We start from the raw sequence: 18,417 nt of genomic DNA, 5'->3' as shown, positions 1-18,417 counted from the left end.
CATCTTGGGAGTCAATTTGCCGCCCCTCTCAAAGTTCTGCCTGGGTCCAATGGACCCAGCAGGGCCCTGATAGGAGAGGAAGCTGTGTGAAAACCCACACGTAGGCTTCCATGGAGTCCATCCGGAAAGGAATCAGCAAAATGCAGAAAACCCTATTTTCACCCAATTTTTGGCAAACGGTGCATCTCTACTAAAGTAAATCAGATCTTGTAAAATAATAAAACGCATCAGATTTATTAGGAATTACGCAAAAGCTGGGCCATAGAAAGCTGGCTACTTCAGTCTCCCTCCCCTGGAGAATCTGAGCCTGGTGGTGTTACGGAAACTGCATTTCTGTCACATCAATTATAAGGGGTTCCCACTTTTGCAGCTGGAATTTTATTTTATATTGTTAGAATTGCAAAAAGAAGAAAATGAGGACACCCCAATATGGAAGAGAAGAGAGCCAGGAACTGTAGAAGTCAGATCTCACCACTGGAGTCTCCATGAAAAAGAAGTAAATGAGGACACCCCAATGGTGGGCGAGAAAAGAACCAGGAAGTATAGAAGTCAGATCTCACCACTGGAGTCTCCATGAAAAGGAAGAAAATGAGGACACCCCATGGGTGGACGAGAAGAGAACCAGGAACTGTAGAAGTCAGATCTCACCACTGGAGTCTCCAAGAAAAAGAAGAAAATCAGGACAACCCAATGGTAGGCGAGAAGAGAACCAGAAGGTGTAGAAGTCAGATCTCACTACTGGAGTCTCCATGAAAAAGAACAAAATGAGGACTCCCTAATAGTTGGTGGGAAGAGAACCAGGAAGTGTAGAAATCAGATATCACCACTGGAGTCTCAATGAAAAAGAAGCAAATGAGGACACCCCAATGGTGGTCAAGAAGAGAACCAGGAAGTGTAGAAGTCAGATCTCACCACTGGAGTCTCCGTGAAAAAGAAGCAAATGAGGACATCCCAATGGTTGGCGAGAAGAGAACCAGGAACTGCAGAAGTCAGAACTCACCACTGGAGTCTCCATGAAAAAGAAGCAAATGAGGACACCCCCAATGGTGGGCGAGAAGAGAACCAGGAACTGTAGAAGTCAGATCTCATCACTGGAGTCTCCATGAAAAGGAAGAAAATGAGGACACCCCAATGGTGGGTGAGAAGAGAACCAGGAAGTGTAGAAGCCAGATCTCACCACTGGAGTCTCCATTAAAAGGAAGAAAATGAGGACACCCCATGGGTGGACGAGAAGAGAACCAGGAACTGTAGAAGTCAGATCTCACCACTGGAGTCTCCAAGAAAAAGAAGAAAATTAGGACAACCCAATGGTAGGCTAGAAGAGAACCAGAAGGTGTAGAAGTCAGATCTCACTACTGGAGTCTCCATGAAAAAGAACAAAATGAGGACACCCCAATGGTGGACGAGAAGAGAACCAGGAAGTGTAGAAGTCAGTTCTCACCACTGGAGTCTCCATGAAAAAGAACAAAATGAGGACACCCCAATGGTGGACGAGAAGAGAACCAGGAAGTGTAGAAATCAGATCTCACCACTGGAGTCTCCATGAAGAAGAAGCAAACGAGGACACCCCAATGGTGGGTGAGAAGAGAACCAGGAGGTGTAGAAGTCAGATCTCACCACTGGAGTCTCATTGAAAAAGAAGCAAATGAGGACACCCCAATGGTGGACGAGAAGAGAACCAGGAACTGTAGAAGTCAGATCTCACCACTGGAGTCTCCAAGAAAAAGAAGAAAATGAGGACAACCCAATGGTAGGCGAAAAGAGAACCAGAAGGTGTAGAAGGCACATCTCACCACTGGAGCCTCCAAGAAGAAGAAGAAAATGAGGACACCCCAATGGTGGTCAAGAAGAGAACCAGGAAGTTTAGAAATTAGATCTCACCAACGGCAGCCTCAGCCCAACAGATTATTTTCCAAGCCATTTTTTTCGTTCTTTGGACAGTCCTCAACAAAATCAGCAGCTTTGTGTACCCTCTGATGTCTAAATAGTTTTCCTATATGTTTAAAACTTTTCTTGCACTCCGAGCATGAATAGGTGCCTTTCCGAACATGACGTCTCTGGTGTGTAAGAAGGTTCCCTTTCTGGGAGAAACACTTCCCACACTCGGAACAAGAGTAAGGACGCTCCCCAGTGTGACTTCTCTGGTGCATAAGAAGATCCCATTTCTGAATGAAACTTTTCCCGCATTCCATACAAGAGAAAGGACGCTCGCCTGTGTGAATTCTTTGGTGTTTGAGAAGATCTGCTTTCTGTGTAAAACACTTTCCGCACTCTGAACATAAATAAGGAACCTCGCCCGTGTGAATTTTTTGGTGCCTAAAGAGATTATCTTTGCGAAAAAAGCATTTTCCGCACTCTGAACAGGAGAAAGGAAGCTCACCAGTGTGAACTGTCTGATGTTTAAGAAAATCTTTTTTCCAAATGAAACTTTTCCCGCACTCAGGACAGGAATGAGCGCTCTCCCCTGTGTGAATTTTCTGGTGTTTCAGGAGGTTTTCTTTGCGGATAAAACACTTTTCGCACTCTGTACATGGAAAAGAACGACTGCCTGTGTGAACTGTCTGATGTTTACGAAGGTCTACTTTCCGAGTGAAACGTTTCCCGCAATCTGAACATGAGAAAGGACATTCACCTCTGTGAACTACACTGTGCTTAACAAGGTCAAATTTATGTTTGAAACATTTCTTGCAGTCGGGACAAGGAAAAGGACGCTCTTCCGAGTGTCTTCTCTGGTGTCTAAGAAGGTCGGCATTCCTCATGAAGCGTTTCCCGCACTCCGAACAGGAAAAAGGACACACTCCGGTGTGAAATCTCTGGTGACTTGAGAGATGACTTTTCTTTACAAAACATTTCCCGCACTCGGAGCAGGAGAAAGGACGCTCACCGGTGTGATATCTCTGGTGATAAACAAGTTGACTTTTCTGTATGAAACATTTCCCACATTCGGGACAAGAAATTGTTTTGCCAGAGTGCAGCTTGAAATGGGCATTGAGGCTTTTTTTATGCAGAAAACGTTTGTCACACTGTGAACATGGAAAAGGACGTTTGTCTACATGGGTTTCCTGGTGTAAAAGAAGGTCTTTGTTCTGAGTGAAACATTTCCCGCACTCCGGGCAGGGAAAAGAGCCCTCATTAGTCTGACTTTCTTGGGGCATAAGGTGTCCGTTGCTTGTTAAAGATTTCCCATCCACCGCTTGTGGAAGAGGAGTTGTCTTTTTTCTGACACATTTATTGTACTCAGGGCATCGAAATATCTCATCACCCTTTTGTGTAACAGTAAGAGATTCCTGAGGGTTGGATATATCAGCTATTTTATCAGCACTATAATGTTGTGGATGCGATTTCTCAGAAGATTGGTCATGATGGGAAGGATCCATTAATCTATCCACACAGGAAGGTGTATCACATAGATTTTGCATATCAGGGTTTTCTCTTGGAGACCATTGGGTATTGCCATTATCTTCTGCTTTATGCTCTGGAGTTAAAATAGAATGCTCCTCCGAAGTGTTGAGGACATCACGTCCGTCTGTTGGTAAAGAAGTTTGTAAAATGATACAATTCGAATGTTTTGCAGTCAGGAATCATGTATGTTGATCTACCACATTAACACTACTAATATAGAGAGAACTATAAATCAAATTATATTGAGGAATGGAGATGGACTTTTCGTATGGTGTACAGTATCTCCTCCTCATTTGTTAGGAACATGACGTTATATTGAGGAATGGAGATGGACCTTTCATATGGTGTACAGTATCTCCTCCTCATTTGTTGGGAACATGACGTTATATTGAGGAATGGAGGAGGACCTTTCATATGGTGTTCAGTATCTCCTCCTCATTGGTTGGGAACATGACGTTATATTGAGGATCGAAGATGGACCTTTCATATGATGTACAGTATCTCCTCCTCATTTGTTGGGAATATGACGTTATTTTGAGGAATGGAGATGGACCTTTCATATGGTGTACAGTATCTCCTCCTCATTTGTTGGGAACATGACGTTATAATGAGGAATGGAGATGGACCTTTCATATGGTGTACAGTATCTCCTCCTCATTTGTTGGGAACATGACGTTATAATGAGGAATGGAGATGGACCTTTCATATGGTGTACAGTATCTCTTCCTCATTGGGTAGGAGCATGACGTTATAATGAGGAAAGCAGATGGACCTTTCATATGGTGTACAGTATCTCCTCCTCATTTGTTGGGAATGTGACGTTATATTGAGGAATTGAGATGGACCTTTCATATGGTGTACAGTATCTCTTCCTCATTGGGTAGGAGCATGACGTTATAATGAGGAAAGCAGATGGACCTTTCATATGGTGTACAGTATCTCCTTCTCATTGGTTGGGAACATGACATGACAACAGAAAAGGGACAACAATACAACAGCTAAACAAAAGGAATTAGTAATTATGAGTAGTATATCTTACACTAAAATACGTTTGCATGTAATGATGGTTATTTACCTGTATTGATATCTAAAGGTTTCTCTTCTTTAACAGTCGCCATCACCCCAACCTTTTCTGTATGCTGATGATCAGCCTTCACATACTTCTCTTCTTCTTTAACTTCAACTTTCACATCTACCTGTACATCATTCTGAACAAAATTCATGTTTGAAAGTAACATCTTTCGACATGAGCATCAAGAACAAAATAATAAATAAAATAACTCAATTTCTTGCAGTTTAGGTAACTTTTGTATTCTCTCCATTTACCTGATGATGGTGGGGGATGGTGTGACCTTCCTGTGTGGAATTCCGGGAATACAGAGGACGGGGACATCTCTCTGGTGGGTTCCCATTACTGGATCCATCTGTAGGAAACACACACACTGACTGAATACATTGTTTCTATGTGTTTATCAGATGATGGGGGATCTAGGTGGATCCTCCGTACTGCTCTCTCCTTTACAATAAAGTCTCCTCTTACCCGGTGATGTGAGGGGCGGCTGATTCTCCATCATGACGTCCTTGTAGAGATCCTTGTGTCCTTCTAAATACTCCCACTCCTCCATGGAGAAATAGACAGTGACATCCTGACACCTTATAGGAACCTGACACACACAATGATACAGTCACCATCCAGACACATCCCTTGTCTGTTACTGGATAATGTCCCAGAATTCCCGGCACCGCTCACCTCTCCTGTCAGCAGCCCAATCATCTTGTTGGCAGCTTTTATAATTTTTTGCTTGTGCTTTTCCTCTGGTTTCTGGGAATACGGTGGAGGTACACTGCTGAGGGACGTCCCATGTTGATAGTTGTATGGCAATTGCCCACCAAAAGCCTTCTTCGCTATTTCATAATCCTTTAAAAAGTTGACAGTAACAACTATTGTACACTTTTAGAATCCATCAATCTTTAGTCACAGTAAGAGATAGAGTAATGCCTCGTACACACGCAACGATTATCGGCCGACCGATCGGCCGTCTTTTGTCCAGTGTTGTTGTGTTGGTTGGAATGTGCCTAGACTGCACACAAATTTTCTCGGCCAACAAAAACCAACTTCAGAAGTGATGTCATGTGCTGGTTAACTTTCCGTGTGTTTTTTCTTCACTGAGCATGCCCAGTCTTGCTCATCTGAATTTTGTCTGCCGAAATCTGTACTGACTGACGGAAAATCGACCGTTCTGTTGACGGCCAACAAAAATTTTATAGCCTGCACACCAGATTTTGTTTGGCCGAAAAGTCGGAGTCGGTTGTCGGAAGCATCATACTAACAAGCTGAAAATCAGCCGATCGGACTTTGGCCGAAAATTCACGGCCAACAATTGTTGCGTGTGTACGAGGCATAAGAGGTCATGTGACCCTCCCAGAATCCTCCTCACCTCTCCAGTCAGCAGGTAGATGATCTCCATAATGAGGTCTAGTATCTTTTTGACACAGTGATCCTGGTCCTCCTCCATCCTCGTGTGATCCATACAGGACACTTCTCTCTGTAGATGATTAACAAACTTAGAATTACCTGCACTGTACTGGGATGAATGATGTCTGCACAGAGTTCCTCCATAATTTGGACATCTCAAAAAGCTTGTCATATTACAGGCAACAAGGAAGTACTATCTGGTAAATATTCGTTTCGTAGAGAATACTGCATTAATACCTTTATATGTTTGCAGTATATATACCTTAAACCAAAGGCTCTGGATGGTTCTATATTTAGGATGTATCCGGTCTATAAACCAGAGGCTCTGGATGGACATTTGGATAAATGGTTCTATATTTAGGATGTATCCGTTCTATAAACCAGAGGCTTAAGCCTCGTACACACGCAACGAATTTCCGCCGACCGGTCGTCCGTCTTTTGTCCAGAGTGGTGTCTGTTGGTTGGAATGTGCTCTAGACTGCACACGAATTTTCCCACACGACAGAATTCTACTTCAGAAGTGATGTCATGTGTTGGATTGCTTTGTATGTGTTCTTTCATCTCTGAGCATGCCTAGTCTTGCTCATAAGATTTTTCCCCATCGAAATCTGTACTAATGAGACGAAAATCGGACGTTGTTTTGATGGTCGACAAAAATTATATAGCCTGCACACCAGGATTTTTTTGGCCAAAAAGTTGGAGTCGGTTGTCAGAAGCACCATACTAACAAGCCGAAAATCGGCAGATCGGTCGTCGGACGAAATTTCCCGGCCGAATTTCTACTCGTGTGTACGGGGCTTAAGGATGGACAGTTGGATTAATGGTTCTATTTTTAGGATGTATACAGTCTATAAATCAGAGGCTCTGGATGGACAGTTGGATAAATGGTTCTATATTTAGGATGTATCCGGTCTATAAACCAGAGGCTCTGGATGGACAATTGGATAAATGGTTCTATATTTAGGATGTATCCGGTCTATAAACCAGAGGCTCTGGATGGACAGTTGGATAAATAGTTCTATATTTAGGATGTATCCGGTCTATAAACCAGAGGCTCTGGATGGACAGTTGGATAAATGGTTCTATATTTAGGATGTATCCGGTCTATAAACCAGAGGCTCTGGATAGACAGTTGGATAAATGGTTCTATATTTAGGATGTATCTGGTCTATAAACCAGAGGCTCGGGGTGGACAGTTGGATAAATGGTTCTATATTTAGGATGTATCTGGTCTATAAACCAGAGGCTCTGGATGGACAGTTGGATAAATGGTTCTATATTTAGAATGTATCCGGTGTATAAACCAGAGGCTCTGGATGGACAGTTGGATAAATGGTTCTATATTTAGGATGTATCTGGTCTATAAACCAGAGGCTCTGGATGGACAGTTGGATAAATGGTTCTATATTTAGAATGTATCCGGTGTATAAACCAGAGGCTCTGGATGGACAGTTGGATAAATGGTTCTATATTTAGGATGTATCCGGTCTATAAACCAGAGGCTCTGGATGGACAGTTGGATAAATGGTTCTATATTTAGGATGTATCCGGTCTATAAACCAGAGGCTCTGGATGGACAGTTGGATAAATGGTTCTATATTTAGGATGTATCTGGTCTATAAACCAGAGGCTCTGGATGGACAGTTGGATAAATGGTTCTATATTTAGGATGTATCCGGTCTATAAACCAGAGGCTCTGGATGGACAGTTGGATAAATGGTTCTATATTTAGGATGTATCCGGTCTATAAACCAGAGGCTCTGGATGGACAGTTGGATAAATGGTTCTATATTTAGGATGTATCTGGTCTATAAACCAGAGGCTCGGGGTGGACAGTTGGATAAATGGTTCTATATTTAGGATGTATCTGGACTCTGAACAAGAACTCTTATCGAGTTCATAACTTTAAATATATGCATCAGTATTTGCTGGAGATAAACTACTTCACAGTGACTATGGAGGACGGAACATGACGGGGGGGTTACTGGGTATAAATATAAAATAATATCTTATTACCTCCTCTGCTGCCAGTTCCTGCAATGTCTCCTCTCTACTTCCTCCCAACTCAACTCTAACCTGGAACTTCCTATTTATACTATGACATGACTTCCTGTCTGTACCCGATATCACTGCCTTTATCTGCGTTCCACTGGTGGTGTAACGTTAAAAAACCCTACCTTGTGAAAATTCCCTACCCTCGTCACTTCCTGTCATATACGTAATGGAACAGCTGAGCAGCCTAGCATTGCGCATGCTCAAAGGTCCGGATGGTACGGAATTTTTACAGTAGTGTGTTGTAACGTTACACCGCATCAGCTGTTGCCGCGGTTACATTAAAACATCTCGGCTGCAACATGAATCATCTCCGCTCCTACCCCTGTGACTAGGAAAGGAGTGGGATACTCCTTTCAGCTTGAACTAATTACAATCATGGCCGATGCTTCCACTAGGCAAACTAGGCAGCCGCCTAGGGCGCATTGCCACTTAGGGGCGCAGCCACGAGTCGGCACTCTCTCTCCATCATGAATGATTATTGTGAGCTGAGGGGAGGAGTGGTGGTGGGGGAGGAAAAGGGACAGAGAAAGATGCCAGGTGTCTTGGGCAGTGGCGGAACTACCAGGTCCTGGTTTTCCACCACTGTTGGAGAGGCCCCAAGAGGCAGGAAGGGAGCCCACCAGAGTGCTGCCTGCATGATGATCCTCTTTGGCTGGAGCTGAATGGCCTTAACCCCAGGCAGAAAGTGACTCTATGCACTGAGCTGGTGGGCAGCCGTTCATTTCCCTGGGTCAGTATTAAGCAGGGAGCAGAGGAAAGCTGAACCTGAGCCGGAGCTCGGCACTGTAGGGTGGAACCTTTACTGGGGCAGAAGCGACGAGGCACTGGAATGGTCTGAGGAGGTTGGGGATGATGGACATGCGGAGCTCTCTGACTGCTGCTTCTCCCTCCACCAGGAGCCGGTTGGAGCTGTGGTGAGCACTGTGGTCCAGGAGAGCAGCGTCCTGGGAGAAGGAATCAGCAGGATCACTGTGAAGGAGGGCAGAGTGGGGGCCACTCTCTTCATACCGTCCAGTGAGTGTCCCCAGAACAGGAGGATCAGGGCCCCTGGGTGTTACATGGAGCATCCCTGGTATGAAAGGAAATCAGGGTCACCAGGTGTGCCATGGGGAATCGGAGTCACCAGGTGTGACTTGGGGGATAGGGGTCACCAGGTGTAACAGGGGTTCGGGGTCACCAGGTGTGCCATGAGGAATTGGGGTCCCTGGGTGTGCCATGGGGGATTGGGGTCCCCAAGTGTGACACAGAGGAACATCAGGGTCCCCAGATGTGACATGGAGGAACATCAGGGTCCCCAAGTGTGACATGGAAAAACATCAGGATCTGACATAGAGAAACATTGGGGTCACTGGGTATGACAGCATGACATTAAGGAACACGGGGGTCCCTGAGTGTGACATGGAGGAACATCAGGGTCAGTGGGTATGACAGCATGACATGGAGGAATATTGGGGTCCCAGGGTGTGACATGGAGGAACATCAAAGTCCCTGGGTGTGACATGGAGGAATATGGAGGTCACTGGGTATGACAGCATAACATGGAGGAACCATCAGATCAGGGTTACTAGGTATGACAGAGGAGTTTTTAATCCCTTCCCTTTTTTTTGGGGGGGGGGGGGGCGCAAATAGCTGGTCTTGCCTAGGGCGTAAAATAGTCTAGCACCGGCCCTGATTACAATTGGGACTTGATCCTGGAAAAATGGCGCCAGCCAACGCTCACTGACTCTAAGAACACTCCGTAACTCCAAGAAAGTGTTGAATCCCCGACTTATAGTCCTGTAAATCCAAGACTGAAAACTGTAGAACTCCTGATACTGTTGTGCTGTGTAAGCCACCAAATAATTTCCCCCGCTTGATACAGCTTGAGGTAGTATGTTGTAGAACTCTGTGTAACTGTCACTGTACTGATACGCTCTGCACAATTCAGGGCCCAAACTGTAGGTGCCCCCTTTGACCTTGAACTCTTCAGGGTCCACTGACTATATACCCCCTTTACAACTTCAGGGTCCTCAACCCAGGTACCCCCTTTACAGCTAGCTGACCTTGGATCCCCGAACCTCTCCCGGAGTGGTCCCCTCTGACACTAGGCAGACCCCCAGGGGCAATCCGCAGTACTTACGACCTGTGTAGGCTTTCCTGAGACTGAACCCCTCTCGCTCTCCGCAGGCTCTCGGCACACCGGACCCCCCCCCCCAGCTCAGCACTCTCTGGACTCTCAGGCGACACCCCGAGACATCCACCTTCATCAGACAGGAGGAGAGAGACAGCCGCACTCTCCTTCCTGGGACTCTGCTCCCGCCAAAGACAACCTGTCACGCACGTCCCCCAAACTTATACCCACTCCCAGAATCCTTTGCAGCTTAATCTTCCTTCTGGGGTAGTTACAAGCTGGGATGTGTCCCCTGATTGGGCTTCCCACACTGCCCTATGAGAATCCTCTCACAGGAGCCAGTGGGGATACTTCTCCCTTCAGTAGGCAAATCTGGAAGCCCTGACACCCTACCCAACAAATCACAGCCCTGCTGTTAGGCAGACAAGGCCCACTATATGCTTACCTAGCACCTACCTGTAGGGTGCTACATATAAAATAATTTCATTACCTCCTCTGTTGCCAGTTCCAACAATGTCTACTATCTACTCCTTCCCAACTCACCTCTTACCCTGAACTTCCTATTAGTACTTTGTTAAAGGTTCCTGCACTACTTTGGTCCGACTTTGGAAAAGGTCACTGCACTACTTTGGTCCGACTTTGGAAAAGGTCACTGCACTACTTTGGTCCGACTTTGGAAAAGGTCACTGCACTACTTTGGTCCAACTTTAAAAAGGTTCCTGCACTACTTTGGTCCATCTTTGGAAAAGGTTCCTGCATTACTTTGGTCTGACTTTAAAAAGGTTCCTGCACTACTTTGGTCCAACGTTGGAAAAGGTTCCTGCACTACTTTGGTCTGACCTTGGAAAAGGTCCCTGCACTACTTTGGTCCAACGTTGGAAAAGGTTCCTGCACTACTTTGGTCTGACCTTGGAAAAGGTCCCTGCGCTACTTTGGTCCAACTTTGGAAAAGGTCACTGCACTACTTTGGTCCAACTTTAAAAAGGTTCCTGCACTACTTTGGTCCATCTTTGGAAAAGGTTCCTGCATTACTTTGGTCTGACTTTAAAAAGGTTCCTGCACTACTTTGGTCCAATGTTGGAAAAGGTTCCTGCACTACTTTGGTCTGACCTTGGAAAAGGTCCCTGCACTACTTTGGTCCAACGTTGGAAAAGGTTCCTGCACTACTTTGGTCTGACCTTGGAAAAGGTCCCTGCGCTACTTTGGTCCAACTTTGGAAAAGGTCACTGCACTACTTTGGTCCGACTTTAAAAAGGTTCCTGCACTACTTTGGTCCAACGTTGGAAAAGGTTCCTGCACTACTTTGGTCTGACCTTGGAAAAGGTCCCTGCGCTACTTTGGTCCAACTTTGGAAAAGGTCACTGCACTACTTTGGTCCGACTTTAAAAAGGTTCCTGCACTACTTTGGTTCATCTTTGGAAAAGGTTCCTGTATTACTTTGGTCCAACGTTGGAAAAGGTTCCTGCACTACTTTGGTCCGACTTTAAAAAGGTTCCTGCACTACTTTGGTCCAACGTTGGAAAAGGTCACTGCACTACTTTGGTCCAACTTTGGAAAAGGTTCCTGCACTACTTTGGTCCGACTTTGGAAAAGGTCCCTGCACTACTTTGGTCCGACTTTGAAAAGGTTGCTGCACTACTTTGGTCCAACTTTGAAAAAGGCTCTTGCACTACTTTGGTCCGACTATGGTCTGATTTCAGCCCATTGAATATCATTGAAGTCGTATCCAATTCGAATCAGCATCTTAACTGGTCAGACTTTTGACATGGTTCCTCATCTTTTCCTCCTCTGAAGCACAGAGAGGCAATAACTTCGGAGGTAGCCAGGGAAGTGGTCTGCAGCCAGGTAGAGTAAATGGATCTCTAGAGAAAGAACCAACACGAGGGCAGCCGGGCAGAAGCCTGATAGCACTTAGCTTCTCCTGAAGACCCAGCTACTAGAGTACTACAGTTCCAGTGGGGTGGCACTTTTGTCCTTGGATCCCCCCAGCTGCTCGCATGTGTTATCTAAGCTACCCTGGAGGGATGCTTTTTGTGAGGGAAATTGCAAGTAGCTGTTTGTGTTCTAAACTATTTTACTGAAATAACGTGTGGATAGGGTGCAGAGTGGTGCGTGGGTGGCAAGAATACATATAGAGGCTGAGGTGGATGAGAACAGTATAATGTGAAAGTTCCAACAACCTACAAGCAACTGTTGGAGGGGTGACAGAGGACACTACAGTAGGATGGGGGAGGGGGGGGGGGGTGATGAGAAATGGACAGAGAACATTGCTTTGGGGGATAGAGAGGCAGAGAACACTGCTTTCAGGGGGCAGAAATCACTTTGTGGGGGGCAGAGGACATGGCTATGGGGGGGGGGGCGTAGAGGACACTACAGTGGGGGGGGGGGGAGTGATGTGAAGGTCACACTGTTTTGGGGGTGGAGATACAAGACACTAAGGTGGAGGGGGTGATGTGAAGGGGTAGAGGACACTGTTTTGGGGGGGGGGGCGTACGGGACACTACAGTGGGGGGGGGGAGTGATGTGAAAGGGGGCTAAGGACACTTTTTTGGGGGTGTTGGATACAGGGCACTACAGTGGAGGGGAGTAATGTGAGAGGGCAGAGGACACTGTTTGGGGGGTAATGGGACACTACAGTGGGAGGGGGGCTGAGGATACCTTTGGGGGGTGAGGACACAGGGCATTACAGTGTAGGGGAGTCATGTGAAGGAGGGCAGAGGACACTGTTTAGGGGGGTATGGGACACTACAGTGGGGGGGGGGGCTGATGTGATGGGGGCCTGAGGACACTGTTTTGGGGGGGTACAGGACACTACCATGGAGGGGGGTGATGTGAGCAGGGACAGAGGACGCTGTTGTAGGGGGGTACAGGACACTACAGTGGGGGGGGGGGCAGTGATGTGAAGGGAGGCAGAGGACACTACAGGGGGGTACAGGACACTACATTGGAGGGGGGAGTGATGTGAAGGGGGGCAGAGAACACTGTTTTAAAGGGTAGTACAGGACACAACAGTAGGGCAGAGGACATTATTTTTTTTTGGGGGGGGGGTACAGGACACTACAGTGGGGGGGGGGGGAGTAGTGTAAAGGCGGGGCAGAGGACACTGTATTGGGGGGTACAGGATACTTCAGTAGAGGCGTGTTATGTGAAGGGGGCAGAGGACACTGTTTTGGGGGGGGAACAGGACTCTACAGTGGGGGGGGGGGGGTGAAGTAAACGGGGGCAGAGGAAACTGAGTTGGAGAGGGGGGAGACAGAACACTACGTCTTCTTAGGGAGCTTGATAGTTTTGCTCTCCTCCATGTTGTCCGGGTAGATCTCAACCTCCGAAAGGTTGCCTGTCTTATTATTATTATATTATATTATATATAATATATATTATTATCTTGTTTTATTTTACAAAATAAGATTAATTATTATTACTACATGACAGAGCAAAGCTTGAGTTTGAAAAATATATCACATTTATTCATGTTAATCGATGAAAAAAAAAAAAACATTGGTGGACAGTCTATCCCCCTGAGGAAGCCCAGCGGATGAAACATGCCGGGATGTTGCCATCATTATACCGCCTTCTAGGATCGTGTGTCATGAGTCATGATTGTATATGTTTTTATATGGACTTTAAATTTTAATTTATTTTTGAAAAAACATTGAATTTTTAATGAACTATTGTCGTCCCCGAAAAAGTCCCAATAATCCTCTTGCCAGTTTTGTCCAAGTACAAGGGATGCAGTGCTACAATGCTATGGCGATTCATCCACACTTGTTATTTTTAGAATATTTTTGTTCTGTGGACTAAACAGTTTCACCTGTTTAATGATCAGCAGGCATGTTTAAATCAGATTACCTTTTGGTTTAAAACATTTCCCGCACTCTGATCATGAAACACTGTCCTTCTGATTGTGACTTCTTTGGTGTTTAAGGCGGCTTCCATTTTGCGTGAAACATTTCCCGCAATCAGAACACGAATAAGGTCGCTCGCCCGTGTGAACTCTCTGATGTATAAGAAGTTTTCCTTTCTCAGCGAAACGTTTCCCGCACTCTGAACACGGAAAAGGACGCTCGCCCGTGTGACCTCTCTGGTGTATAAGAAGTTTTGATTTTTCAATAAAACTTTTCCCGCACTCTGAACACGAGAAAGGGCGCTCTTCTGTGTGAATTTTCAGGTGTCTCACAAGTATATTTTTCAGAATAAAACATTTCCCGCACTCTGAGCATGAATAAGGACGCTCACCCGTGTGAATTCTCTGGTGTATAAGAAGGTTCCCTTTCTCAGCAAAACATTTCCCACAGTTTGAACATGAATAGGGGCGCTCACCAGTGTGACTCCTTAGGTGTATGAGAAGTTTTCCTTTCTCAGCAAAACTTTTCCCGCACTCTGAACATGAGAAAGGACGCTCTCCCGTGTGAGTTTTCTGGTGTAGAACTAGCAAATTTTTCACACCGTAACTTTTCCCGCACAAAGAACATGAATAAGGACGCTCACCTGTGTGAATTCTCTGGTGGATAAGAAGGTTTCCTTTCTCAGCAAAACATTTCCCGCACTTTGAGCATGAATAGGGACGCTCACCTGTGTGGCTTTTATGGTGTCTAGAAAGTGCGCTTTTCTGAATGAAACACTTCCCACATATGGAACAGGAAAAAGGACGCGCATCCTTGTGACTACTCAGGGTAAGAAGGTCTCCTTCTTGAGTTAGACCTTTCCCGGACTCGGAACTTGGGAAAGGACCACCAACAATGTGAACTCTTTCACGGCCTAAAGAAGATTCCATGGGATTAGATGTATCTTCTGTATCTGTTGTCTGAGGTCCTTTATGAATATCTGAAGACATGGTATGAGTATTATCTGAAGATTCTTCTGGATAAGATGGATCCATTGATGTTTGTAAATGGTAAGGTCGGTGATATAGATCAGGAGTACGGGAGTGGACTTCTGGAGAATATGGTGTGGTACCATTATCTTCTGGAGATAAAATAGTATGTCCCCTGGAGATATTCCTATTATTAGCATAGTTCCCATCTGTTGGAAAGAACATTTTTAATAAATATTATAAGTATTCATCGTGTCTTCTAATCAACAGTTATATATATGTGTGGGTATACAGAGCTCTAGTATGTGATTGAGTACCCGCATACAATGCATCCAAACCATATTGGGTGACCGTGTTTGTGCAGTAATGACATTGGTCTGTCAGAATGGAGAGGAGTCTTCCTCCACATCGTTTCTTGGGGCATGATAACATTAAGATAGACCTTTCATCAGTATCTCCACCTCATTTGTTGGGAACATGACGTTATATTGAGGAACGAAGATGGACCTTTCATATGGTGTACAGTATCTCCTCCTCATTTGTTGGGAACATGACGTTATATTGAGGAACGAAGATGGACCTTTCATATGGTGTACAGTATCTCCTCTTCATTTGTTGGGAACATGGCGTTATATTGAGGAACGAAGATGGACCTTTCATATGGTGTACAATATCTCCTCCTCGTTTGTTGGGAACATGACGTTATATTGAGGAACGAAGATGGACCTTTCATATGGTGTACAATATCTCCTCCTCGTTTGTTGGGAAAATGACGTTATATTGAGGAATGGAGATGGACCTTTCATATGGTGTACAGTATCTCCTCCTCATTTGTTGGGAACATGACGTTATATTGAGGAATGGAGATGGACCTTTCATATGGTGTACAGTATCTCCTCCTCATTTGTTGGGAACATGACGTTATATTGAGGAATGGAGATGGATCTTTCATATGGTGTACAGTATCTCCTCCTCATTTGTTGGGAACATGACGTTATATTGAGGAATAGAGATGGACCTTTCATATGGTGTACAGTATCTCCTCCTCATTTACTGGGAACATGACATTATATTGATTAATGGAAATGGACCTTTCATATGGTGTACAGTATCTCCTCCTCATTTGTTGGGAACAAGACGTTATATTGAGGAATGAAGATTGACCTTTCATATGGTGTACAGTATCTCCTCCTCATTTGTTGGGAACATGACGTTATATTGAGGAATGGAGATGGACCTTTCATATGGTGTACAGTATCTCCTCCTCATTTGTTGGGAACATGGCGTTATATTGAGGAATGGAGATGGACCTTTTATATGGTGTACAGTATCTCCTCCTCATTTGGTGGGAACATGACGTTATATTGAGGAATGGAAATGGACCTTTCATATGGTGTACAGTATCTCCTCCTCGTTTGTTGGGAACATGGCGTTATATTGAGGAATGGAGATGGACCTTTTATATAGTGTACAGTATCTCCTCCTCATTTGTTGGGAACATGACGTTATATTGAGGAATGGAGATGGACCTTTCATATGGTGTACACTATCTCCTCCTCATTTAGTGGGAACGTGCCAATATATTGAGGTAAATGAGAGTTTAAGGAAGAATAGAGATGGACCTTTATGTTCTGTACATATCATATCCAGCACGTTGAAAAGAGCAGGTGATGACATTGGTACAAAGATGAAGTTCTGTCAACAGTTAAAGGTAAATTCCAGGAATGACTACTTTTAAACAGTGACATTGTTCCAACATAATTATATACCGTTGGGTAAGGTGGATAGGTGGGGCAGTGATGTCACAATCTCTACTTCGTCCAATCAGCGAACACTTTGTAACTATTGAGAAAATGCAAAGTCGTCTCTTAATGGTGCCCAATGCCTAGAGACCTGTCCAGTAAACAGCAGGGCAGCTGCTAGGCTTGGGTGCAGTCACGCATCCAAGTTGGACCAAGATCTTTAAAAATATCCATACCTGTCTCTGGCTTAACGATGTAAAAACACAAAATGGGAACTGTTAGTATGTATTACTTACTTGTGTCTATATATAGAGAAGATTCCTCCGGTTTACTTTCCATAATCATCTCCCCCTCCTCCATAGACTGCTGATCTCCACTCACCAACTTCTCGTCTTCTTCCTCTTTAATCTCAACTTTGATGGCTTTCTGTTCTTCAACCTAAACCCCAAACATGATGGAATGCATTTGTAAAAAGAAAAAGTAGATTACATAGAAGAATGCCTTTTTCGTAACTTAGTCTCATCTACCTGATGATGATGAGGGATGGTGTGACCTTCCTGTGTGGAATCCCGGGAATACAGAGGACGGGGACATCTCTGTGGTGGGTTCCCATTACTGGATCCATCTGTAGGAAACACACACACTGACTGAATACATTGTTTCTATGTGTTTATCAGATGATGGGGGATCTAGGTGGATCCTCCGTACTGCTCTCTCCTTTACAATAAAGTCTCCTCTTACCCGGTGATGTGAGGGGCGGCTGATTCTCCATCATGACGTCCTTGTAGAGATCCTTGTGTCCTTCTAAATACTCCCACTCCTCCATGGAGAAATGGACAGTGACATCCTGACACCTTATAGGAACCTGACACACACAATGATACAGTCACCATCCAGACACATCCCTTGTCTGTTACTGGATAATGTCCCAGAATTCCCGGCACCGCTCACCTCTCCTGTCAAGAGTGCAAGAGTCCTTTTAGTAATTCTACAATGTTCTTGGCACTGGTTACCTCAGTTGTCAGGCAGTGAGGTGGAGGCACGGTGATGGGTGATGTCCTGGGAAGACAACTGCTGGGTGTTAACGGCTCACCCGATATTTTCTTCACTACTTTATAGTCCTGTGTTAAGAGAGTAACATTAATCAATACAGAGATCACAGGTTCTTCCTCACCCCTTCGGTCAGGTCTGTGTTTTATTAATAGAGATACGAGTGATGTCATGTGACCTCCCAGAATCCCCCTCACCTCTCCGGTCAGGTCTGTGTTTTATTAATAGAGATAAGAGTGATGTCATGTGACCTCCCAGAATCCTCCTCACCACTTATAATGCTTCACACTTCACAGAGACCACCACCTAAAAGAAGGAGACTCTCCAGAGATACTGACCACTAAGCTACAGGTAGGTCAAATGCATCAGTAAAGATGTTAGTATAGATCTCTCCATCAAGTATAGTAACAAACATCTCTTCTCCACCAAAGATAATACACTGCTCAAAAAAAAAATGAAAGGAACACTTTAAAAACACATCAGGTCTCAATGGGGAAAAATCTCATGCTGGATATATATACTGGTATGGACTGGGTAATGTGTTAGGATCTATACTGGTATGGACTGGGTAATGTGTTAGGATCTATACTGGTATGGACTGGGTAATGTGTTGGGATCTATACTGGTATGGACTTGGTAATGTGTTAGGATCTATACTGGTATGGACTGGGTAATGTGTTAGGATCTATACTGGTATGGACTGGGTAATGTGTTGGGATCTATACTGGTATGGACTTGGTAATGTGTTAGGATCTATACTGGTATGGAC

At 44.8% G+C, this 18,417-nt stretch overlaps 1 protein-coding gene across 1 annotated transcript in view; it reads right to left on the bottom strand.

Annotated features, from left to right (window-relative positions):
- Nucleotides 1–18,417, bottom strand: part of LOC309564428 (uncharacterized protein) — a gene marked incomplete at its 3' end in the record, with an annotated part of 637,385 nt that overhangs the window by 606,384 nt on the left and 12,584 nt on the right. Inside the window, 6 exon segments of the mRNA XM_082269058.1 lie at nt 913–980; nt 1,178–1,315; nt 1,898–3,526; nt 4,478–4,610; nt 5,153–5,320; nt 13,933–15,065. Coding sequence (XP_082125184.1) covers nt 913–980; nt 1,178–1,315; nt 1,898–3,526; nt 4,478–4,610; nt 5,153–5,320; nt 13,933–15,065 — 3,269 coding nt within the window.

The sequence above is a fragment of the Pelophylax lessonae genome (assembly GCF_965119305.1).
Source record: "Pelophylax lessonae genome assembly, chromosome: 9".
NCBI classification, from domain to species: Eukaryota; Metazoa; Chordata; class Amphibia; order Anura; family Ranidae; genus Pelophylax; species Pelophylax lessonae.
The sequence above is the reverse complement of the archived record's forward strand: the minus strand, read 5'-3'. Positions and strand labels throughout refer to the sequence as shown.